The 25,213-nt window shown below is 42.6% G+C and overlaps 1 protein-coding gene across 1 annotated transcript; it reads right to left on the bottom strand.

Moving 5' to 3' along the window:
* Nucleotides 1-12,941: 12,941 nt before the first annotated feature.
* On the bottom strand, nt 12,942-21,915 carry LOC116101702 (pregnancy-specific glycoprotein 22-like). The gene is made up of 5 exons (XM_031385480.1): nt 21,852-21,915; nt 20,532-20,879; nt 16,145-16,504; nt 14,208-14,567; nt 12,942-13,216 (listed from the first exon to the last, which is right to left on the bottom strand). The coding sequence occupies exons 1-5, from the start codon at nt 21,913-21,915 to the stop codon at nt 12,942-12,944; spliced, it is 1,407 nt and encodes a 468-aa protein (XP_031241340.1).
* Nucleotides 21,916-25,213: the final 3,298 nt, after the last annotated feature.

Here is a 25,213-nt window from a genome sequence, read left to right as displayed (position 1 = left end):
AATTCCTCCCAGAGGCCACTGTGAAGGCTCTATGCTCCAGTGTAGGGGAATGCCAGAGCCAGGAAGCAGGAGAGGGTGGGTTAGTGAGCAGGGGGAGGTGTAGGGAACAGGGGTTTTTTTTTCAGAGTGGAAACTGGGAAAGGAGATATCATTTGAAATGTAAATAAAGAAAATATCTAATAGGAGAAAAAAGAAATTCCTCCTATCACATAATAATCAAAACACCAAATGCACAAAACCTAGATAGAATATTAAAAGCAGTAAGGGGAAAACGTCAAGTAACATACCGGACTTCTCACCAGAGACGCTAAAAGCCAGAAGATACCAGGAAGATGGCATACAGACCCTAAGAGAACACAAATGCCAGCCCAGGCAACTATACCCAGCAAAACTCTCAATAACCATAGATGGAGAAACCAAGATATTCCATGACAAAAAAAAAAAATTTACACAATATCTTTCCACAAATCTACAACAAAAGATAATAAATGGAAAACCCAAACAGAAGGAGGGAAACTACACCCTAGAAAAAGCAAGAAAGTAATCTTTCAACAAACCCAAAAGAAGATAGCCACACAGACATAATTCCACCCCTAACAACAAAAATTAAAAGAAGCAACAATCATTTTCTCTTAAAATCTCTTAACATCAATGGACTCAGTTCCCCAATAAAAATAAATAGGTTAATAGACTGGATAAGCAAGGAAACCAAGCATTTTGCTGCATACAGGAAACACACCTTAGTGACAAAGCCAGACACTACCTCACAGTAAAATGCTGAAAAAAAATTCCAAGCAAATTATTCCAAGAAACAAGCTGGAATATCCATTCTAATATCAAATAAAATCCACTTTAAATGAAAGTTGTTTTAAAAAGATAAAAAAGGACACTTCATACCCATAAAAGGGAAAATCTACCAAGATGAACTCTCAATTTTGAATATCTATGTTACAAATACAAGGGCACCCACATTTGTAAAAGAAACTTTACTAAAGCTCAAAGCACACCTCACACAATAATACTGGGAGACTTCAACATCTCACGCTCATCAATGGATGGATCATGGAAAGAGAAACCAAACAGAGATTCAGTGAAACTAACAGAAGTTATGAACCAAATGAATTTAACAGATATATATACACATTTCATCCTAAAACAAAAGAATGTACCTTCTTTTCAGCACCTCATGGTACCTTCTCCAATATTGACCATATAATTGGTCTCAAAATACCAGAAGACTGAAATAATCTCATGCATTCTATCATATCACCACGGACTAAGGCTGATCTTCAATAACAACAAAAACAACAGAAAGCACACATACACATGGAAGCTGAACAATACTCTACTCAATGATAACTTGGCCAAGGAAGAAATAAAGAAAGAAATTAAAGACTTTTTAGAATTTAATGAAAATGAAGGCAAAAACATAGCAAAACTTATGGGACACAATGAAAGCAGTGCTAAGAGGAAAACTCTTAGTGCCTCAAAAAGAAGCTAGAGAGAATATACACTAGTGGCTTAGCAGCACACCGGAAAGCTCTAGAACAAAAAGAAACAAATACACCCAAGAAGGCAGGAAATGATCAAACTCAGGGCTGAAATCAACAAAGTAGAGACAAAAAGAACTATACAAAGAATCAACAAAACCAGGAGCTGGTTCTTTGAGAAAATCAACAAGATAGATAAACCTTTAGCCAGACTAACTACAGGGAACAGAGACAGTATTCAAATTAACAAAATCAGAAAAAGGAAATAGAACAACAGAAACTGAGGAAATTGTTTTAAAAATCATCAGATCATACTACAAAAGCCTATATTCAACAAAACTGGAAAATCTGGAGGAAATGGACAATTTTCTAGACAGATACAAAATACTAAAGTTAAATCAGGATTGGATAAACCATCTTAACAGTCCCATAACCCCTAAAGAACTAGAAGCAGTCATTAAAAGTCTCCCAAAAATAAAAAATAAATTAAAAAAATTAAAAAAAATAAAACAGAATCAGATGGGTTTAGTGCAGAATTCTATCAGGCCTTCAAAAAAGACCTAATACCAATACTCTTCAAACTATTTCACAAGGTCAAAACAGAAGGAACACTACCCAATTTTTTCTATTAAGCCACAATTATGCTTATACCTAAACCACACAAAGACCCAACAATGAAAGAGAACTTCAGACCAACTTGCCTTGTGAATATCAATGCAAAAATACTCAATAAAATTCTCGCAAACCAAATCCAAGAACAGATCAAAACAATACTGATCAAATGGGCTACATCCGAGGGGTGCAGGGATGGTTCAATATATGGAAATCCATCAATGTAATCCACTAAATAAACGAACTCAAAGAAAAAAAAAGCCACACGATCATCTCATTAGATGCTGAGAAAGCATTTGACAAAATCCAACATCCCTTCATGGTAAAAGTCTTGGAAAGATCAGGAATTCAAGGGCCATACCTAAACTTAGAAAAAGCAATATACAGCAAACTAGTAGCCAATATCAAACTAAATGAAGAGAAACTTGAAGCAATCCCACTAAAATCAGGGACTAAATAAGGCTACCTACTTCCTCCCTTCCAACTGAAAGTAGTACTCAATAGTATTCAGTATAGTCATAGCCAGAACAATTAGACAACAAAATGAGGTCAAAGGGATACAAATGGGAAAGGAAGAAGTTAAAATATCAACATTTGCAGATGATATGATAGTATACTTATGTGAACCAAAAAAAAATCCACCAGAGAACTCTTACAGCTGATAAACAACTTCAGCAAAGTAGCTGGATATAAAATTAACTCAAACAAATCAGTGGTCTTCCTCTACTCAAGGAATAAATGGGCTGAGAAAAAATGAGGTAAACAACATGTTTTACAGTAATCACAAATAGTATAAAGTATCTTGGTGTGTCTCTAACCAAGCAAGTGAAAGACCTGTACAACAGGAACTTCACATCTCTGAAGAAAGAAATTGAAAAAATACCTGAGAAGATGGAAAGATCTCCCATGCTCATGAATTGACAGGATTAACATAGTAAAAATGGCCATTTTACAGATTTAATGCAAACCCCATCAAAATTCCAACTTAATCCTTCATAGAGTCAGAAAGAGCAATTTGCAAACGCATCTGGAATAACAAAAACCCAGGATAGCAAAAACTATTCTCAACAATAAAGGAACTTCTGGTGGAATCATCATCCCAGACCTCAAGCTGTACTACAGAGTAATAGTGATTTAAAAAAACTGCATGGTATTAGAACAGAGACAGGCAGGTAGATCAATGGAAGAGAATTGAAGACTCAAAAATGAACCCACACACCTATGGTCACTTGATCTTTGACAAAGGAGCCAAAACCATCCAATGAAAAAAAGACAGCATTTTTAACAAATGGTGCTGGTTCAACTTGAGCTCTGCATATCAAAGAATGCAAATCAATCCATTCTTATCTCCTTGTACAAAGCTTAAGTCCAAGTGAATCAAGGACCTCCACAAAAACCAGATACACTGAAACTAATAGAACAGAAAAGTGGGGAAGATCCTTAAGCACATGGGCACAGGGAAAAATTTCTGGGACAGAACACCAATGGTTTATCCTCTAAGATCAAGAATTGACAAATCTGACCTCATAAAATTGCAAAGCTTCTGTAAGGCAAATGATACTGTCAGTAGGACAAACAGCAACCACCATGTTCATAGCAGCCTTATTTTTTTATATTTTTTATTAGGTATTTTCTTTATTTACATTTCAAATGTTCTCCCTTTTCCTATCAGCCTGACAAACACAGGTGGATGCCCTCACCCAACCATTGGACTGACCATAGAGTTCCCAGTGGAGGAGCTAGAGAAAGGACCCAAGGAGCTTAAGAGGTTTGCAGCCCCATAGGAAGAACAACAATATGAACCAACCAGTACCCCACAGAGCTCCAAGGAATGAAACCACCAACCATAGAGTATACTTGGAGGGACTCATGGCTCTAGCTGCACATGTAGCAGGGGGTGGCCTTGTTCAGTCATCAATGGGAAAAGAGGCCCTCGGTCCTGTGAAGGCTCTATGCCCCAGTGTAGGGGAACGCCAGGGCCAGGAAGCAGGAGAGGGTAGGTTGGTAAGCAGGAGGAGGGGGGAAGGGATAGGGGGTTTTCGGAGGGGAAACTAGGAAAGGGGATAATATTTGAAATGTAAATAAAGAAAATATCTAATAAAAAATGAAAATTGGGGGGAAAACTTGCATTTTATCAGATCACCATTGATTAAGGCCACTCTTCAACAACAAAAACAACAGAAAGCTCACATACCCATGGAAACTGAATAATTCTCTACAGAATGATCACTTGGTTAGGGAAGAAATAAAAAAAAAATTAAGACTTTCTAGAATTCAATGAAAATTAAGGCACAACATACCCTAATTTATAGGCCACAATGAAATCTGTGGTAAAAGGAAAATTATTGGCTCTAAATGCTTTTGTAAAGAAATCGGAGAGATCTCATACTAACAACTTAAAAGCACACTGGGAGAGGGTAAGGGTAAGGAAATTGGAGCAAGATTAGGTATGGGAAAAGAAAAGAGAGAGGCCAAAAGAGCCAGAAGGATGAATGGAAATATGCAGCTATAGGGTGGGAGATGGGGGGAACCTCTGGAAAGTTCCAGAGACCTGGGATGGAGAAGCCTCTCAGGACTCAATGTGGATGTCCTTAGCTGAAATGTCCAACAGTGGGGATAGAAAACCTGAAAAGACATCCTCCAGTAGTCAAACAGGGCCTCCAGTCTTCAAATTTTTAACCCAAAATTGCTCTTGTCTAAAAGAAATGCAGGGACAAAAAGTGGAGCAGAGACTGAAGAACTGGACAACCAGTGACCAGGCCAATTTGGGTCTGTTGCATGGATGAGTACCAATACTTAACACTATTACTGATGCTGTGTTATGCTTGCTGACAGGAACCTAGCATGGCTGTCCTCTGATAGGCTCTATGCAGCAGGTGACTGAGACAGATGCAGAAACTCATTGGACGGAGATCAGGGACCTCTATGGAGAGTAGGGTAAGGGTAAGGATTGAAGAAACTGAAAAGAATGGCAACCCCATAGGAAGACCAACATTGTCAACTAACCTGAACCCCTGGAGAGTGCCCAGAGACTGAGCCACCCACCAAAGAGCATAAACAGGCTAGTCTGAGGCACACAGCACATACATAGCAGAGGCCTGCTTTGTCTGGCCTCAGTAGGAGAGGATATGCCTAATCCTGTAGACACTTGATGCCCCAGAAAGAGAGAATACCTAGAGGGCACCATTTCAAAGGCAAAGTGGAGGTGGTGTGGGGGAAGAACTCTGCATGGGGGATATGGAGGAAGCAACACTTGGATGTAAAAATAAAATAATTAATTCAAAAAATTCTCACAAAAAAAAAAAAGAAAGAAATGACAGATCTCAAACTAGCAACTTAACAGCACACCTGAAAGTTCTAGAACAAAAATAAGTAACCATGTCCAAAAGGAGTAGACAACTGAAAATAATCAAACTCAGGGCTGAAATCAATCAATTAGAAACAAAGAGAATAATAAAAAGAATAAACAAAACCAAGAGCTAAATCTAATTGGATAAAAAGTAAAAGTAGCCTTGAACTCATTGGTACAGGAGATAGCTTCTTGAATAGAATACCAATGGCTCAGGTGCTAAATTCAACAATTAATAAATGGGACCACATGAAACTGAAAAGCTTCTGTAAGGCAAAGGACACTGTCAATAGGACAAAATGACAGCCTACAGATTGGGAAAGAATCTTCACCAACCCTACATCCAACAGAGGGTAATATCCAAAATATAGAAAGAACTCAAGAAGTTAAAGAGCAACAAACCAAATAACGAATTAAAAATGGAGTACAGGGCTAAACAGAATTCTCAACAGAGGAATCTCAAATGTTCAATGTCCTTAGTCATCAAGGAAATACAAATCAAAACAACCCTGAGATTCCACCTTACACAAATCAGAATGGCAAAGATCAAAAACTCAAGTGACAGCACATGCTGGCGAAGATGTGGAGAAAAGGAAACACCCCTTCATTGCTGATGGGATTGCAAACTTGTACAATCACTCTGGAAATCAATCTGGGTGTTTCTCAGAATCTGGGAAATAGTTCTACCAAAAGACCCAGCAATAGCACTCCTGAGAATATACCCAAAAGATGCTCAACCACATCACAAGGACACATGTTCAGACACAAGTTCCACTAAAGAAAGAAATGCCTATAAACATTGTCTTAGTCAGGGTTTCTATTCCTGCATAAACATCATGACCAAGAAGCAAGTTGGGGAGGAAAGGATTTATTCAGCTTACACTTCCACATTGCTGTTTATCACCAGAGGAAGTCAGGACTGGAACTCAAGCAGGTCAGGAAGCAGGAGCTGATGCAGAGGCCATAGAGGGATGTTCTTTACTGGCTTGCTTCCCCTGGTTTGCTCAGCCTGTTCTCTTAGAGAACCCAAGACTTCCAGCCCAGGGATGGCACCACTCACAAGGGGTCCTATCCCCTTGATCACTAATTGAGAAAATGCCCCACAGCTGGGTCTCATAGAGGCATTTCCCCAACGGAATCTCCCTTCTCTGTGATAACTCCAGCCTGTGTCAAGTTGACACAAAACCAGCCAGTACAATTGACCCCTTGTCAACTTGACACACAAACACATCACTATTAAGCCACAACCCTTACTTTCTTATTCATCCCCAAGATCTAAAGTCCCACATATTAGTACATATGTATGGCCCTGTGAAGGTTCTATGCCCCAATGTAGGGGAATTCCAGGGCCAGGAAGTGGGAGAGGATTGGGTAGTGAGCAGGGGGAGAGAACAAGGGATTGTTTCAGTTTTGGTTTTTTTTTTTTCTTATTTTATTTTATTTTTATTTTTTTCTTTTGGAGGGGAACCTGGGAAAGGAGATATTGTAAATAAAGAAAACATCTAATAAAAAAAAAACATTAAGCCTATAGTTGGAGAAGGGAAAGATAGGGTGGAGGGAGAAATTCAGGAAAAGACAAAATTGAGGGGTGTTTGGGGGATAATGAAAACCTAATGCAGTAGAAACTTCATAAAATACATGAAGAGACCTCTAAGTGAGGTCTCTTAACAATGTTGGTAAGGAGTTTCAACTTTCCATCTCTTTTTTCCAAATGAGGCTTCTAGTTACAGCACTAGATTGTATTCAATTGGGTTGTTGGCCAAGTGAGTCCCATGGAGATACACAAACCTCATACTGATGCTATGACAAAGGGCTGCTTTCCACCAATGGATAGTAGGACCCAAGGACAATATACACACAACTCTTTGGAAATGGAGAATCATGTTGGTACATCGTGGAGCTTTCATCCCCTGAGTCTTTTGGTACTGGAAGGTACTCTGAAGGCTACAGAAAAGGAAATATGCACACCAACCCAGCCACAAAACCTTTGACCTACATACAATCTGTCCTGCCTACAAATATGCTGTGGCAATGGTGGCACAGAACTTGTGGAAGTAACCAACTAATGCCTAGTTTGACTTAAGAATAATTCCATAAAAAAGAACCTGTGCAGGACACTGATTGGGTAACCAGTAACCAGAGACTTAAAAAAAACTTAGGGTAAAACCAACCACAAATGATAGATTAAATAAATAAATAAATAAATAATATTTTTCCTGATGATATTCTACTCATAGATTCTAACAGATCATTTTCTTATCCAGCCATCATCAAAGAGGCTTTCTCTGGCAGAAGGTGCGAACAAAACAGATTCAGAGACCCACAGCCAGACATTATGCAAAGAGGGAGACTAAATTGGATTTCTCCATCAAATATGTCCCTTCAGAGCTTGGGACACCCCCTCGGGAAATGAGACAACAAGAGTGTAAGGGCCAGAGGGAAGGGAGGAAGCCAGAGAACAAAGCCCTCTGAATCAACTAAGCAAGGTTCATATGAGGAGTGAATAAGCATGCACAGACCCCACACAGGTTACGCCAGGTCCTCTGTATATTATAGCTGTTAGCTTATATTATTTTATTTACTGAGTTGTTTATTTTATTACTGTATTCCTAGCTGTGAGAAAAGTGTGTTTCTGACTCTAATGTCTGCTCTTGGGAAACTTTTTCTCCTTTTGGGTTGCAGTGTCCAACTTCAATATGATAGTGTTTTCCTTCATCTTATTATATTTTGTTTTGTCATGTTTTGTTGTTATCTCTTAGAGGCCTATTGTTTTCTAAAGAAAGACAGAAAGGTAGTAGATCTACAGGGGAGGGAATGTGGAAAGGAACTGGGCAGAGTTGGAGGGGAAACAATAAACAGGATTGAAGTGAGAATTTCTGGTTTTGTTGGAGACTCAGTTGTGTCAAGTGATAGCTTTCTAGAAGCTGTCTTGTAAGAGGATGTTTTGCTGTAGAGGACATGTGTGAGAATGTTTGCTGAAAATAAGCACGTGGTGTTTTCCTGGAAGCTGTCTGGTGAAAGGGCATGTGATGTTTTGCTGGAACAGATGATTGAGAGAAGACCTAATGTTTGTGAAGAGTATAAATATAACCCAACAGACAGTGGACAACACTCTTGTAGTGGTTGTCCTTACAGTACTTTGCGGTTCTTCATTGAGTTTTACTGATGATGCTCTTGCATTGGTTTGCCTTGCTTTCTTCACTGATATTCACTTATCTTGACTTCATAGAGAGAACCTCACCAAATAACTTCTGGTGGTATTCTGGATGCTTCTTGCTACTTCCACAGATTCCAATCAGTAGAGCCTCGTGGTTTCATCTGGATAGAGCTGCTGCTACTGATTTGTGTTTGGTGTTTTCTGAGTGGAATGGAATGTCCTGCTGATTCATGTTTGGTGTTTTGCTAGTAGACTGGACTGCTGACAATGAAGATTAGAATCACCCCAAAGAACTAATTCTAAGCAGGTCCATATTCCCATTGTCCTATTAACCATCATCATCCTCCACCTTTGGTCAGTGGGTTATAAGGGAGGTTTATTAACTGTAACTAGACAGGAACCCCATTGGACCAATAGGGGTACCAACCCACCCAGAAAACTTTCAACCCAAAAGTTATCCTGTATACAAGAAATTCAGGGATGGGGGATGAAGCAGAGACTGAAGGAATGATCAACAAAAAAACCAGCCCAACTTGAGACCCATCCCATGGGGAAGCACCAATCACTGACACAATTAATGATACTCTCAGTTAGGCTTACAGACGGGACTCTAGCATGGCTGTCCTCTGAAAAGCTCCACCCAGCAACTGACTCAGACAGATGCAGAGACCCATAGAAAAACAATAGATGAAGCTTGAGAACTCTTACGGTAGAGTTGGGGAAAGAGTTGCACGCCCTGATGGGGATACAAACTCTACAAGAAGAACAACAAAATTGACTAATCTGGTCTCTTGGGCTCTCAGAGACTGAACCACCAACCAAAGAACATGCATGGACTTGACCTAGCCCCTAACCTTCACACATATGTAGTAGATATCCCGCTTGATCTTTATGTGGGTCCCAAATAACTGGAGTGGAGGCTATCCCAAAAACTGTTTCCTATGTGGGATATGTTCTTATAACTGGACTGCCTTTTCTGTCCTCAATGGAAGAGTATCCACCTAGCCTCTCAGAGACTTGATATGCCAGGGTGGGGGCATACCCAGGAGTCCCCACCCTCTCAGAGAAGAAGGGGAGTGGAGGATGGTGGAAAGGATTATGGGAAGGATTACAGAAAGTGGGCAATGTACAGGATGTAAAGTAAATATATTTTTTAAAAGAATAAAACCAAATGCTACTTTTAAAAGAACACTTATTAAAGTAGGTTTTGAAAAATCTAAGCCTACAAGTAGTGCCCCAAATTGGGCATCATTTCATAGAAATTATGAACTAGATCTTCCTCCCAGCCCCATCGTCCCAGAAGTAGGACTCAGATTCAAAATATATTTACAAACACCTTGGCCATAAATCTAGGCTATTCTCTGACTAGATCTAACATACAATATTTTTTTATTTATTTTAACCTATATTTTGCCACATAGCTTGTTACCTGTGCTCAAGCACTATGTATCTGCCTCCTCTCATCCTCCCATGTGGATCTCTCATGCTGGGCTCTATCCCAGAATCCTTTCTGCCTCCTAGATGCCCCACCTCTATTTCCTAGTTAAGCCATAGGTCATAGGCTTTTTAATTGACATGTAATGCATCCATATAATACACAAGATACTCTCTCTACATAGAATACATTGTGAAAAGAATCTGTTTTTAGAGGCCAGCCTGCCACCATGCCACATGGTGTGTCTGTAGACACCCAGAAACCTACCCACAACCATACCACATGGTGCAGATGGAGAAAACACTCAGAGGTCCATGGTGCTGCTTGGCCCACCTGCAACAGGAGTCACTATTAAAATGTCCAAGTATGTGATGGCAAGATTAAAGAGGAGAAGCAGAACAATTTGAACATTATGAAGAGAGTTGGAACTGGAGATGTGGGAGTAGAGAGAACAGCCTGATCTAATCAGCCTACTCTGAAGTGAAGCCTACAAGTGAAGCCATGGGGAAGTCCCAGTCAGTGCTGTGACTGGGGGTCATGTCTAGGTCCATTGCCATGCAGCAGCAGTAGTCTGATATCTGTGGCTCATATTACTACTAAAACCATGTGAAAGTCCCCAGTCTGAGCTTCCAGGCTGGACCATGGTGATGTCCAAGAGCTCTGCAGAACTGGCCCTGACCCTCTGGCTGGAGCACTCAGGAGATCTGGCCCAGCAGATAGCATGGCCAGCATAGTAGAACTGGCTCTAGTGACAGGGATACAAGTGAGCTGACACTGTAGATCTGGCCCTGCCATTCATCTACCATTCACAGAGGCCTTAAACCACAACGACCCACTGCAATGAACATTTCCAAGTAAAGATGTGTAGACAAATGGTATACTATGGAACACACTGTGATACACTATAGCTTCCACAAGATGTTTTATGTTGTTGTTGTTGTTGTTGTTTATTTTTTGTTTTTGTTTTTATTTTCTTTTGAGGGAAGGTTGTAAGGCTAGAGGGCAGAAGGGACAGGGAGATAAGTGGGATTTGAGTACATGGTGTTTTTGAAAACATAATTAAATCTATTTTCAGTGAAAGAGAAAAGGTAGTTCTTCAAAGTGATAATGGCATTGACAAGCTTTAACTAGATTAACATTGCTTTTAAAACATTAATGCTATTAACACTAAAAGTGGAATTTTAGACCTTGCTGTCAATTTTCAGAATGCTAAAATTTTCTTGTGTAGTCAGTAGGGTTGGACTAACTATAGAATGACTTACATGAGGCAGACAAATCCCTAGTGCCCAGAACCTACAAAGATGGAAGCTTGAAGAAACACAAACAGGATTCCAAGACATTTGACAAATGTGAAGCTTTTAATGATGAAAATAACCAAAGTAGAGATAGAAGAGTATAGCCGTGCAGTAGAGATGTGGGATCAACACAAGGAAGCTGCTGTGGTCACTTCTATTCAGTATTCTCTTAGAAGTACTAGACAGAACAATAAGACAACACAAAGAAATCCAAGTGGCCAGATAAATGACTCTAAAATATATCTGCATGTGACATGAATTTCTTCTTTTTAGAATATCCTAAAGATTCTACAAAACCATCTGGAATTGGAGAACACACACGCCAGTGTGAGCTCTACTTCTGTGAAATAATATTACCCACAATCATATGTACTGTTTTTGTCACATGCTTAGACAGGCCAAGTAACAAAGAGACTCAGGGGTGACCCATGGATCTGCCAAGAAGGGGTTGGAATGGAGTGGGGGTAAGGCAAGGAAGAGAAGGGAGGGAGAAAGTACTGCAAGAGAAGATTGGAACTGGGGGGCATTTGGGGAGCAATGTGGAAACTGAGTACAGTGGAAACTCCCAGAAAACTTTGAAAATGACCCTAGAGAAGATGATTAGTAGTGAGGGATATGGAGCCTGAACTGGCCATCTCTGTAAACAGGCAAGGTTTACAGCAGCGGGACTGGGCCATGAACCCAGACACAAAACCTAAGACTACAATCTCCTGCCTGCAAAATGTGCTGAGGTAATGGTAGCACAGACTTGTGGGAATGGCCAAGTAATGACTGGTCCAACTTGGAGTCAATACCTTGGGAGGGAGGGAGTCAATGTCTAACACAGCCTAGATGGCTAAGAACCAGAGACTGGAGAGCCCAATGATTCAGGATATAAAAAAACAAGAATAGCAAAGAATTAATAAATGATTACTAATGGTGTTCTGCTATACTAATAGATCAGTGCCTAGCCTAAGAAATACATATTAACAGGAAGAAAAAGAATCATGTGCAAGATCCCAATGTGATTGCCACTCAGAATAGAGACCACAGAATCAGGACTTACATCATGGACTTTACATCTGGGCATCAAACAAGCTGAGGATCAAAACTATTAAGAAAACAGTTATGTCACAGTTAGACAGTGCATTCTTTTCTCCTGTCACTCCCTCTCACTTCATATGAATGACTGGTCTCTAGGCACCATTAACACTAGCTGATTTAGGTAAACATGGAATGTATTTTAGCATATAAAGGATGCGTTTTTCTGGATGCAAACATTGCACCATTTTCACAGAGGACTCACAGCATCCAACACTAGGAGGCTCTTATGGATTCTGATGGTTAGCTATATATTTGATCCACAACCTGAGCTGTTGATGACTTTGTGATCCTGTTTGCTGTATTGAGTCTGTGCTTTGCTTTGGAGACAGAGCCTCACTTTAAATCCTGCCTCGTTCTTATACACAAGTGTATCCCAGGATCACAGGCATGTCTCACCATGCTGGCTGCACCTGAGTAGGAACTGAACATTTTCACCACACGACTTTGCTCCATGTTTAATCCCATCAATAAAGAAGTGCCACCATTCTACTGTAGGATGAGAGGAGGGGTCGCTCATTCATCATGGCCACCTGACTGGGTGACTGGCCTTTGCATCACCAGCTCGGCTGGTGACCACACACTGGTACTCTCCGGCATCTTCAACTCTGACATTATCAATTCTGAGTCCACACTTTGTTGGGGACAGTGTGATCCTCTCTGTGACTGGCAAATCATGGTTGTTGAACAACCAATGGATAGAGACTCCAATGTCTGGTGAAACACAGGTGAAGGTCACAGATTTGTGTGCGTTGACTGTGCTATCAGTGATTTGCACAAAGGGCTCTTTCACAGGCTCTGTGAAAAAAATGAGAAGGGAGACAGATGACAATAGTCCTTCAGAGAACTCCAGCATTCTCTCTTGAGTGAATACTTTAAAGAGCCTCCAAGGAAGAGAAGTAAGAGCTATGGCTACAGACATATCTTTTGTTTTTGATCAGACACCCATGGCCTATGTGACCCTGATTCACCCATTGTATTTCTTATGTCTCAGTTTCTATATTAAAGAAAAAAAGCATGTGATAAATGATCACTGCTGTACCTGAGAGTTAAACTTAGGTGTGAGAAACGTCCTGACCTTCAGATGGAGGAGCTGCCCAAATCAGCAGTATATCTAAATAGTAAATCTATTACTATTTAACTGCCTGACTCATGAGGACCTACCTGGAAAATTGTCAACTCTGTCCCTCCCCTTAGGGACCTGACCTTTCTGTAAGTCTCCTAAGCCCGTCAGAACAGTTGGCTTCTGTCCTAGCACCTGTCCATTGAGACTCAGGAGAAGGATATGGACAAGTGACCAATATGAGAGCAGCTGTCATGGTCTACACTCTATCAGACTTGGACACTCAGTAAAGATTTTTTTTCTCTGTCAACTGTGACAGGAAATCACAACAAGCATTGTCAAAAAGCTCCTTTGTATGACCTACACTCTACCTAAAGGCAAAACTTTGGAGCCAGGGTTTCTATGAAGACCCCTTAACTCCCTCATCCAGTGCCTCCCTGACTCCCACAGTGTCTCTCTTGGGACCATGTGCATAGTGAGAACCCCAAGAGTCTGCACTGAGGCTGACATCCTCATGCGGAGTTATCCCACACACATTCTTCTCTGTGGAGGTAGAGACTGGTAAGGGATTCTGACGGACTGCAGTTTATCTACCCAACGTGTGTCCTAGAGTAAGTAGATACAATGCATCGGGGGAGAGAGCAGGCACAACCCAACCCTGACAGTCCAGTGTATGAAGTAGGATAAGCCATACCCAGCAGCCAGAAGCCATTGAGAGTCACTTACTGTTTACATAAAACTGCACGTGTGCTCTTTCAACTGTATAGTTTACGTTTAAAGTTTCTAGTGTGTACATTCTTGCATCTTCCTCAGTGACGTCCTGGAGCAGCAGGGATCCATTAGCATACACCATCCCTCTTCTGCCGTATTCATCCACCCAGGTGGTGATATTCCGGATTACGTGGTACTCTACAATTTTAAAGGCTGGGACCCTGTACATCGCGCTGTACCAGGTAAAGGATATCAGCTCTTCTGGCAGGTTATGGACGAGAAGAAGAACACTTTCCCCTTCAGCAGCAGACCGGGGTATGGGTTTGATCATGAATTTGGAAGAGGTGGGAGGTGTACAGCATGGAGAGAGAGAGCCTGGAAGGGAAAGTGAAGAAATAATTGCAGGGGATCACTGTGCTCAATGGAAAGATGCTGAGTTCTGTCCTGAGCAGATGGATTCTTAACTCAGCTTAGAGAGGCAAGTGTGAGTCTATCTATCTCACCGGATAAAGGTCAGCACCATAACCTCCTCCATTCTCTCAGTGTGGCTGAAAGTCTCACTTCCTCTGCCTGAAGGTATCTCTCAGGTGTCTACATGGCTCCTTCCTTACTCCCACATTCAGACACTGAGCACATGCACGCACACTCAGATTTGATATGATGTCTCCCCTGAACTCTAAAGGCCCCAGATTTTTACTTTCTGGGTTTTTCTCCTTGGTATTTAGATGTTTGATTTTCTGTTGTGTTGTGTCTTGTTTTCTTTGTTTCTGCTGTGGCTCCAATAAACCCCTGACTTCACCTTCTATGTGTTCTTGCTGCTCTTCCTGGCAGCCCACAAGTGTGGAGTTGATGACTGAGGGTCCAGAGAAATGTGATCTTTAAGGAAAGATCAGATCTCGAAAGAGGCTGAGTTATTAGGGTGGCTGGTTTCATGTCAATCGGACACAATGTAGAGTTCTTTGAAAGTCAAGGCCTCAGTTGAAAATGGCACCAACACATTAGCCTGTGGGCACGCCTATAGTATATTTTTTGATTGGAATTGATGGGGGCATCTAGATCACCACAAGCATTCCTCTCCTGGGCTGTGGGTCCTGAGTCATATAAGAGAGCAGGATGAGCAAGCCATGCTGTGAAAGCCAGTAAGCATCACTCCTCCCTGGTTTCTGCCCCAGTCCCTGGATTTTATTTATGACAGTCTCGATTTGGAGCTAATAAATATTGCAGCTTGACATGGACAGCCAAAACCATTGTTTCCTATCAGCTTTAAGAGGTATTAAGAGTAAAGAACTGGAAATATGCTCCCCTGTTGGGATGGTTTATATATGCTCAGCCCAGAGAGTGGCACTGTTAGAAGGTGTGGCTCTGTTGGAGTAGGTGTGTTACTGTGGGTGTGGGCTTTAAGACCCTCATCCTAGCTGCCTCCAAGCCAATATTCTGCTAGAAGCCTTCAGATGAAGATGTAGAACTCTCAGCTCCTCCTGTATCATGCCCGCCCAGACACTGCTATACTCTTGTCTTGATGATAATGGACTAAACCTCTGAACCTGTAAGCCAGTGCCAATTAAATGTTGTTCTTTATAAGAGTAGTCTTAGTCATATTGTCTTTTCACAGCAGTAGAACCCTAACTAAGACACCTAGGTCACTTTAGTCCAGCCTTTGAAAGATCACAGGGTATGGACGCTCTGGTGTGAGCTCCCTGGTGTGAGCTCCCTGGAGACTGGGCAGAGCCTGACATCTTAGGCTGAGTTACCATCAAGGTCTTTTGTGATGCAGGTGGAGTCAGAAGATGGAGTCTGATCTACACCATTTGATTCTCCATGTTTGTCTGGCACTAAGTGCTCAAACCTGCCCATGGGGACAAGTGCAGAGAGGAGTGAGGCACAGGCCAGGCATGACAGTCCTGTGTGTCTAAGCCCCACCCAGCAATGAAGGATCCCAGGAAATTACTTACTGTTAACTTGGATTTCTACATGTGCTTCTTCACTCTTCATATCTGTACCCAGAACTCGTAGGGTGTACAATCCGGCATCTTTCTGAGTGACATTTGTAATCCGCAGGGATCCATCACTACCCAGCTTCTCTCTACCGCTGTATGCAGGCCCAAACACACTTGACTTCCTGCCTATTATGTACCGGCCAATCTCAAGGTGCCTGAAGACAGTCATCCCTTTGAACCAGGCAAAGCCTTGAAGATTCTCTGGGATATTGTGAATGCATAGAGCAACATCTTCCCCTTCAGGAACAATGGGTGGCAGTGATTCAATACTGGGCTGAGAAGAGGTGACAAAGCGCCCACAGTTCCAAAGGAAGACTAGAAGGGAAGAGAGAGAGACAATAAACTGGGACCTTTGTATTTTGGTAAAATAAGACACTGTGTCCTCGGCCAGTGTGCTCCTTACTCAGCCTAGCTGTGTGGGTGAGTGTCTCGCCATCCAATTGTGGCTACCCACACTTGCGTTTTTCTTTGTGGTTCTCTTGTCAGCTGTCAACACAGCTCTGGCTCACTTCCCTCAGATACCTGCTCACACTCAGTGTAGTTTGGTGTTGAGGTGATACCTCCCTGTCTTTTCCACTACAGACCCTGAGTCTTCACTCTCTGAATTCTTATTGTTGTTGCTGCTGCTGCTGCTGCTGCTCCTGCTGCTGCTGCTGCTGCTGCTGCTCTGTTCCTCTTGTACTTCCAGGCAACTCCTGACTTCACCTTCTAACTTTCTTTACTAATCTGAATTCCAGATCACTAATACTGGGGCAACACAAGAACCATGATTTGTTTTATATTTTTTAAATGCTATTTAGAAAACACTCAGATGCCCATGGAGAATGAATAAATGAATGAATGATGTAGCAGGACCGTGTATGCTGATGGATTTACCATTTAAAAATAAAACAATCCTAGGTTTGGAGACGCCGTAATGAATCATTGCATTTGCTTTGAGTTATTTTACACTTATACAATTTTACACTTACAATTATATTTGTGTATGACTTTGAATTACAAGGACTACTTCAATGTGGATGGGTGGGTTTAGGTCACAGAACTTAGGGATAAGTCAGAAGTCTTTTGTTCATTGGTCTCAGCTTGTCAAATCATGAATCAAATGCCCATATCCATTCATCCACATCACTGATCAATACCAGATTGATTTTTCCTTAGGATGCCACAGCTGAGAACACCAGTCTTCAGAATACAGCCATCATGGTGGTTAACTTTGGGTGAGAATAATCTTTCCATCCCCCTACTCCCCCTACTTCTTCTTATTTACCAAGATCCTCTTCCTGCTGCCACTGAGCCTCTGTCCCACTGTGTCTCATCCCCTGCAAATCCTGAGTCTCAACTCATGTCCTTGTCGAACTTAGGAGACTCCAGACTGTAGGTGAGTCCTCCTTTCTCGCACACTGTCAAGCTGTGGTCTCCTCATCTGTGTGCATGAGCCCCTGACAAGTGGTTACTCTTTGCAGAGGGTATGAAAGATGTCTCCCTTGTCTGAGGACCAATCTGTCCTCCCTCTATGGCATATGTGCTCCAGCACAGCTCCACATTTCTCTTGTCCTGTTCTTCCTAGTTGAGCCTCCCCAGGCAGGATTATCTCCAAGAGTCACATGGTCTGAGGGTGTTTGTCTATTAAAAAAAAACACTGTTCTATCCCCTCCACTCTCCAGGCTGTGCCATGACCTTCCCCCCTCCTTTTGTTTAAATTATCCAGAACACAGAGTGAACACCAAGGCTGATGACCATCCCTGTGACCTGGGATAATAGAAGATGACTCTTGTGTTGATCTCTGCTGTGTCCTGGCCTTAGTCAGTTAGCATCAAAAAGGGAAACTCTGCACAACAGAGTGACATAGAAACTCAGCTGTGTGCCCAGTCTGCCCTGTGTTCTCAATGCACTGGAAAGATGGAATTTGACAGGGATGCCTGTGAGGTTCCAAAGGGACCAGCTGAATAATGTGTGGGAAAGAGGATACATCTATTCTCACAGAAGTCGCCAGTCAGGATTATGACCCAGGACAAAGGCCCAGGATGTATCAGAATCCCATACCCTTGGTCTACAGTTGGAGGTGGCCTGATTCCTAAAAAAAGACTGAACTCCTTCATCTCCTGCATGATTTCAAGAGAATGCTCCTAATCCCTCTACTTGCTGAGTTGTGTAATGGGTCTGCCCATGAGCCCCCTGGTCTTTCTGAGATGTCTTGGACCTCTGTCTAATGGATTTCTCTTGGCTATCCTATGTTTCCCAAAAGAAATACATCAAAGGAATGATGGAACATGATCCCTTGCCAGTGTAGCAGACAAATTAAGCAGACAGTAGGTCTGGGAATGCTTTGTCAGTGATTCCTAAGTGGGTAGAAATATAGGTGGAACCAGGCTACTAGGTAAAATTCCTGGTTCAGGTAAATGCTTTTCTGGGTGTTGATTTGTGTCCTGATGTTCCAAGTATGGACCACTAGGGGAACTGAAGTTCATGTCTGGGGAGCTGTCCTCATCAGCTTAGTCTGTTCCTATTTGCCTATGGAGAGAATTCCCTAAGCTAGACCCCAGAGGATAAGCAATTGTCAGTAGGACCTATGTCCTCTGTCTCTCTTCTTAGAGATGATGACCATCCTGGAAATCTCATAACCCCATCAAGACAGTTAGTAAATGGACAGGGCACCTTTACACCTATGCTCTTACTGCTGAGTCACTGGATAAGGTGTCCAGTGGACCTAGCCTAATGGTGGCTCTCATGGCAGTGCATAAGCCTTGTGCAAGACAAAGTACAAGACTTTGACTACTAACAAGTACGTTCCTGCTAAGAACCCCAAGAGTCTAGACAGATATCCTCAGCAGATATTCTTGGCTGAGTTATCCAGCATGTATGTATCCACTTGCCTGCAAGGTAAAGTCAAATAAAGGATTCTAATATATTGCCATTGTTCTCCAACATGTGTGTCCTGCAATAAATGCTCAAACCTGAACATGGGGCAACAATGTAGAGGTAAGGCAGACACAGGCCAGGCCTACACTTATCCATGTGTCTAGTGAAAAAAAAACCCACCCAGGGGACTGGAGAGATGGGTCAGTGGTTAAGAGCACTGACTGCTCTTCCAGAGGTCCTGAGTTCAATTCCCAGCAACCACATGGTGATGCACAACCATCTGCAGTGGGCATCTGATGATCTCTTCTGGTGTGTCTGAAGACAGTGTACCCACATACATTAAATACTAATTTTAAAAAAGTTTTAAAAGATTGAAAGTTGGTACAACCAATCTGAAAATCAGTTTGGCTGTTCCTCAGAAAATTGGGCATAGTACTACCTGAGGACCCAGATATACCACTCCTAGGCATATACTCAGAAGATACTCCAACATGTAATAAGGACACACACTCCACTATGTTCATAGCTATATTTATAATAGCCAGAAGCTGGAAAGAACCCAGATGTCCCTCAACAGAGGAATGGATACAGAAAATGTGGTACATTTACACAATGGAGTACTACTCACCTATTAAAAATGATGAATTCATGAAGTTCTTAGGCAAATGGATGGAACTAGAAAATAGCATCCTGACTGAGGTAACCCAATCACAAAAGAACACACATGGCATACACTCACTGATAAGTGGATATCAGCCCAGAAGTTCAGAGACCATATGAAGCTCAAGAAGGAAAACCACAGTGTGGATACTTCAGTCTTTCTTAGAAGGGGGATCAAAATATCCATGGTAGGAAATACAGAGACAAAGTTTGGGGCAGAAACTGAAGGAAAAGCCATCCAGTGACTGTCCCACCTAGGGATCCATCCCATATACAGTTACCCAACCCAGACACTATTGTGGATACCAACAAGTGCTTACTGACAGAAGCCTGATATAGCTGACTTCTGAGAGGCTCTGCCAGTGCCTGACTAATACAGAAGTGGATGCTCACAGCCATCCATTGGACTGAGCACAAAGTCTCCAATGGAGGAGCTATAGAAAGAACCCAAGGACCTGAAGAGGTTTGTAGCCCCATAGGAGGAACAACAATATGCACCAACCAGTACTTCCAGAGCTCCCAGGGGTCTAAACCACCAACCAAAGAGTACACATGGAGGGACCCATGGCTCCAGCCACTTATGTAGCAGAGGATGGTCTTGTTGGACATTAATGAGAGGAGAGGCCCTTGGATTCATGAAGGCTTGATGTAGGGGAATGCCAGGACAGAGAAGTGGGAGTGGGTGGGTTAGTGAGCAGAAAGAGGGGGGATAGGATAGGGGATTCTCAGAGGGGATAAAATTTGCAATGAAAATAAAGAAAACATCTAATTTAAAAAGGAAAGAAACCCACCCAGTACCATGAGTTCACAAAGAACCACTTACGGTTCACATGGAGGAATGTGGATGTTGTTGATACAGTTTCTGCATGTTTATTGAAGGTTCGTAGGGTGTAATAATCTCTGTCCTTCTGGGTGATATTGTGGATCATCAGGGATCCATTGCTGTATAATGTCTCTCTATCGCTGTGTATATGTAAATCAGAGACCACTGCATATAGTGCAATTCCATGTTTCTCATTTGTCCTCCCTTTAAACCAGGCAAAGGCTGTAAGATTCTCTGGCAGATTGTGGACAAGAAAAAGGACATCTTCTCCTTCAACCACGTGGGGTGGCAATAATTCAATGGTGATCTTGGCTGTGGTAGACAGGTGCCAGCATGTTAAAAGGGAGGCTAAAAGGGAAGAGAAAGAAACTATCAATATTGAGTGTCTGTGAGCTTCACCCGGCTTAGGTGCTGGGGGAGGGGTGTGTCAACCCTTCTTAATGGAGGTGAGCAACATGACTTCCATCCCCTCAGAATCTCTCACTGTGTTCTCAACTCTCTATGCAATCCTCTGCTCCGTTGTCTGCCTGGATTTCCATGTAGCATTCCCATATTTGGTGGAAGGATATCTCTCTGACTCCCTCTTCTAGAGGATCCTCACATTCTGACTTTTATTTTCTGTTCCCTTTGTGCACCAAGTCACCTCCACACATCATCTTCCAGATCCTCTGATTTCTGGTCCACTACAACCAAGAAGGAAGAAAGGAAGGAAGGAAGTGTGTCTCCATGAATTTATCAATAGAGTTCCCAAGTTTGGAGCTAATGACAATAATTGTACTCAAGTTAATTTAAATGACTTTATACATCCTTATGTGTGTTTCTGAAGGCAGGTGCTTTAGACTGCCCATATGAAGGTGTATGCTGCAAACCTGTGTGGAGGCATATGCCTCAGTGTGAGTATGTTCAAGTGCAGGCCGCAGTACCTGTGTGGAGGACAAAAAAAAAAAAACAACAGGATTTTGTTCTCTCATCTGCCATGTGGTAGCTGAGGATTGGACTCAGCTTGCATATCTCCACACATTGAAATATATTGGTGCCCACTCCTGTTTGGTTTATATTTGGGGAGTCATGACTGGGAACATCAATCTTTAGAACATAGAAAGCAGTGTAATTGGCTATGAATGTGGAAACTTTCATATCCCTATCCTATCCCGAGAGCTTCCGCCTGCTGAGCCTCTGTCCTTCACTGGACCTTATGCCTCATGAAGGCAAACAGAAACCTCAAGTCTCATCTCAGGATCCTGTTCTCCTTAGGAGACTCCAGCATACCTCTGTGTTTGTGTTCCTCTCCATCCCCACAGTCAGAGTGGGAACCCTTACCTGTAAGCAGGAGCCCCTGCCAAGGTTTACACCCCTGGCAGAGAAGCACAGAAGTCACACCCATCTCTCTTCTCACAGTGATGATCTGCCTCCGAGAAGAAGAGCTTCACCTCCAACAGAGGCTGGTGCCTTCCTCCTTCTAAACTGAGTGTCCTCTCAGGCAGGAGCACTTCCAGAATATAATGTTCTACATGTGGTGGGGTCTGTGTCCAAGGCACTGCTCTGTCCCTTCCACTCTGAGTCCTGACCCTCATAGTTCTCCACTTCCCTTTATGTTTCTCCTCTAAGGAACACCTTGAGCAACAAGGCTGATAAGCATCCCCATACCCTCAGAGAACAACGGCTCATCCCAGGACTGACACCTGCTGTGTCCTGGCCTTTGGGTCTGTCAGCACCAAAAAAGGAGCCACCATGTTGCCTATGTGTCCCTGTGACACAGAGAACCAGCTGAGCACTCAGTCTGCTCTGTGTCCCCAGTGCTCTGGGAGGGTGGGATTTCCCAGCAGGAAGATGACAGAGATGCCTATGAGGGCTGAAAGGGACCAGATGAGTGATGACTAGGGATGAAGATCAATCCTTTGTGACTAATGCCAAGTTCCTGATCGAGGAGAGAGATACAGGGGCGATGCAAGTTGTGTGAGGAGTGTCATGGCCTCAGTGTTGGGAAGTGGTGACCTGTGTGTCCTGGAAAGGACTGTGGGCTCTTTCTTTCTAGGGAATGTTTCAAGGAAACCTTCTAGCATTATGTGTTAACTAAGCTGTGTTTCATGTGAGTCTATGTGCTCTCTGGCCTTCCTGGGAACCCTTTCTCTAGGTGATTCCCCAGTGGTAATTTTATCTTTCCCTATGAAAAATGCCAGGAGAGAGTGCACTTTCATGTTCCTCAGGCGGGAAGTACTCTCAGACATAGGAAGCAGTCAATAAGTCAGCAGAGTCTAGGGAGGAAGCTCCAGATTAGTAGGAACAGGAATAGAAACAAGTCTCATAGGCAAGAACATGACTCAGGGAAACAATTTTCTGAGTGTTGGGTGTCTTGATATTGTCCCCTGAAGATCACCAGGAGAACTGCAGTCTCAAGTGTAGAGATACATTAGGGGTGCTCAACAAGTCAAATGTGACCTGCCCTGATCCCTTTGACACTGGTGGATGCAGGGCCTGTCATCCTGCTCGCTGTGCTCTGTAGAACTCCTGTTTCCCATCTAGCATAGGGTGGGTCTAGGCAGACTTCCAGATTTTTTTTCCCAGGGAAGCCCAGACTAAAGCTGAAGTAGTATGTATCCAGAGGATAGGCATTCTCTAGAGGAGCCTTGTGCTGAGAAAATTTAATATAAATGTCCTGGGACATTTCTCTTCAGACTTAAAGGAGAAGACACAAATGTAGCAGCTGCACATGCACTGTCTGGCCTATATCTGGTGTCTAAATCTTTCCTTCTCTTTGGCCACAGGGATCTGAGTAGGTCTGCTCTTGAGTAGAGAGAATATTGATTCAAACAGATGTGTCCACTGCTCTTCCCTATGCACTGTTCTAGATGTCTGTGTCTTGCTGTTATACAAGCTCCCTGAGTAAAAGCAGTTTAGGAGAGAGAAAAGGGTCCATTTCCTTTATGTGTCTGGGTCATTTCGTTGCACTGAAGGAAATCAAGGCAGAAAACATGCTGCTTATGGGCTCATTCCCTGGCTTACTCTTTGTCTCAGGCTTAGCTAGCTCTCTTATGTAACCACTAGGGATGGTGCTGTCCACAGTAGCCTGAGTCCTCTTGCATCAGTTAAGACAATCTCTCAAACACATGTCCACAGCCCAACCTAATCATGACAGTTATTACTTGAAACACTTCTTTCCCCGAAGGTCAATTTGAGCTGTACCAAGCTTACAGTTCGTGCTGACTAAGACACTGTTTCAAACTGTCAAATCCTTCTCCTTCATAGGGAGATTCCACAGGAAGATCCCCGTTCTCCAACTGAGTGTCCCTCTCTGTTTGTTGTGACATCACATGTGCTAGCAATGGGTCCACAGCCCCACACAGCTGGACCCTCAAATCCAGGGCACTGATCAAGAACAATGGGTTTCACATTTCACATTTCCAAGATCCTGGGCTCAGGGACACTCTGGTGTTCATCAAAAATATTTTTTGATAAGTAAGTGAAACACCATTATCAAAACACTGCTTTCATCCTGACTCAGCACAGGCCTTCCAGGCAAGTTCATCACCTGCCTCTTCTTGTGCCATTGGAATCATAGAGGGGCAATAATCAGCTAAGACAACACAGGATCTGGGACAATCTAGGGTAAAGTAATATGAGCATGATTCAAAGCTCCAGGTGGTCCTTCTGGGTCATAAAGAATGGAGACCACAAAAGCAAGTGGATGGGAGGGGAAAATATAAATTAGTGCCAGAAAAAAAAAATGATCTACTTAAATACAAGTAAAGTCTCTCTGCCTGGAAAGTTTCTCCCTCTTGGGGAAAAAACCTCACTTTATATTCCAAGATCAATCCAGGGCTCCCAGGAGAAACCAGAAATGCAAGAAGAAGAAGAAGCCACAGACTAGACTCTTAGGAAAGGATCTGGCTTGGTTTATGCTCACAGACACAGACTGGAAGTTAATTTCCGAATCTATCCATGAAAACAAGGCTTCACTACAAAGCTCAATGTGACATTTAACTAATACACTTAACAAGACCTGTAATTTTCTTCACTGTGGTCCTAAAGAGGCAAATGACTGAGCTCTACACAAAGAAGATATAGATTATATCTGCTATTATTAGTAGTGAGGTTGGGAATAAAGAGCTCTTGATTGGAGATTCCCAGAGAAGCCAAGGTTACTATGCAGGTGGGTGAGAGGCTGCTTGGTGGAAGACAGTGAGATGTGACCCTGGATGGAAATGAATATCTCAAGGGAATATAATTGGGGAATCCAGACCAGCTGGAGCAAACAGAATAAAGCCGGGTGTGATGTCAGTAGAGGAAAGGGGTAATCCCAGTCTGTAGATAGCTATAGTATCTGTGCTACAATCTAAGTTAGTCAAATCCTAACCCAGACATGGGATGCAGGTTCGTAGAAGAGTACTCACGCAGCATGCACTAGGTTCAGTTCATCGCCAGCATTCACATAGAATACCACTCTCTTGTACACTCAGTATTCACTGAGCTTGAGTCTGAGATGTCCCCTATGTCTCCATCACCGGGAGTCTCTATAGGTGGGAGAAGTCTCTCCAACCCATTCTAACTCAGTGCTGGACCTGGTTGCATGTACTTGGGCTAGGCCAGGATGCCCTGGCCAGGCTAGTTATCTATGTCATGGATTAGTGTTACCACTCTCAAGAGATCTAGTCATCTATATTTTGGAACTTACAGCATGATGA

This window comes from Mastomys coucha, unplaced genomic scaffold, assembly GCF_008632895.1.
Source record: "Mastomys coucha isolate ucsf_1 unplaced genomic scaffold, UCSF_Mcou_1 pScaffold21, whole genome shotgun sequence".
NCBI lineage: Eukaryota > Metazoa > Chordata > Mammalia > Rodentia > Muridae > Mastomys > Mastomys coucha.
Note: the sequence above shows the minus strand (reverse complement) of the source record. Positions and strands in the feature narration are given on the sequence as shown.

Bases quoted from the DNA above. Each gene is read 5' to 3' on its own strand.
- LOC116101702 (XM_031385480.1), bottom strand. From the start codon at position 21,915: ATGGGTGTGACTTCTGTGCTTCTCTGCCAGGGGTGTAAACCTTGGCAG. The intron at 20,880-21,851 runs GTAAGGGTTCCC...CTTCCCTTTTAG, and splicing joins GCAGGGGCTCCTGCTTACAG to CCTCCCTTTTAACATGCTGG. The intron at 16,505-20,531 runs GTAAGTGGTTCT...CTTCCCTTCTAG, and splicing joins CACATTCCTCCATGTGAACC to TCTTCCTTTGGAACTGTGGG.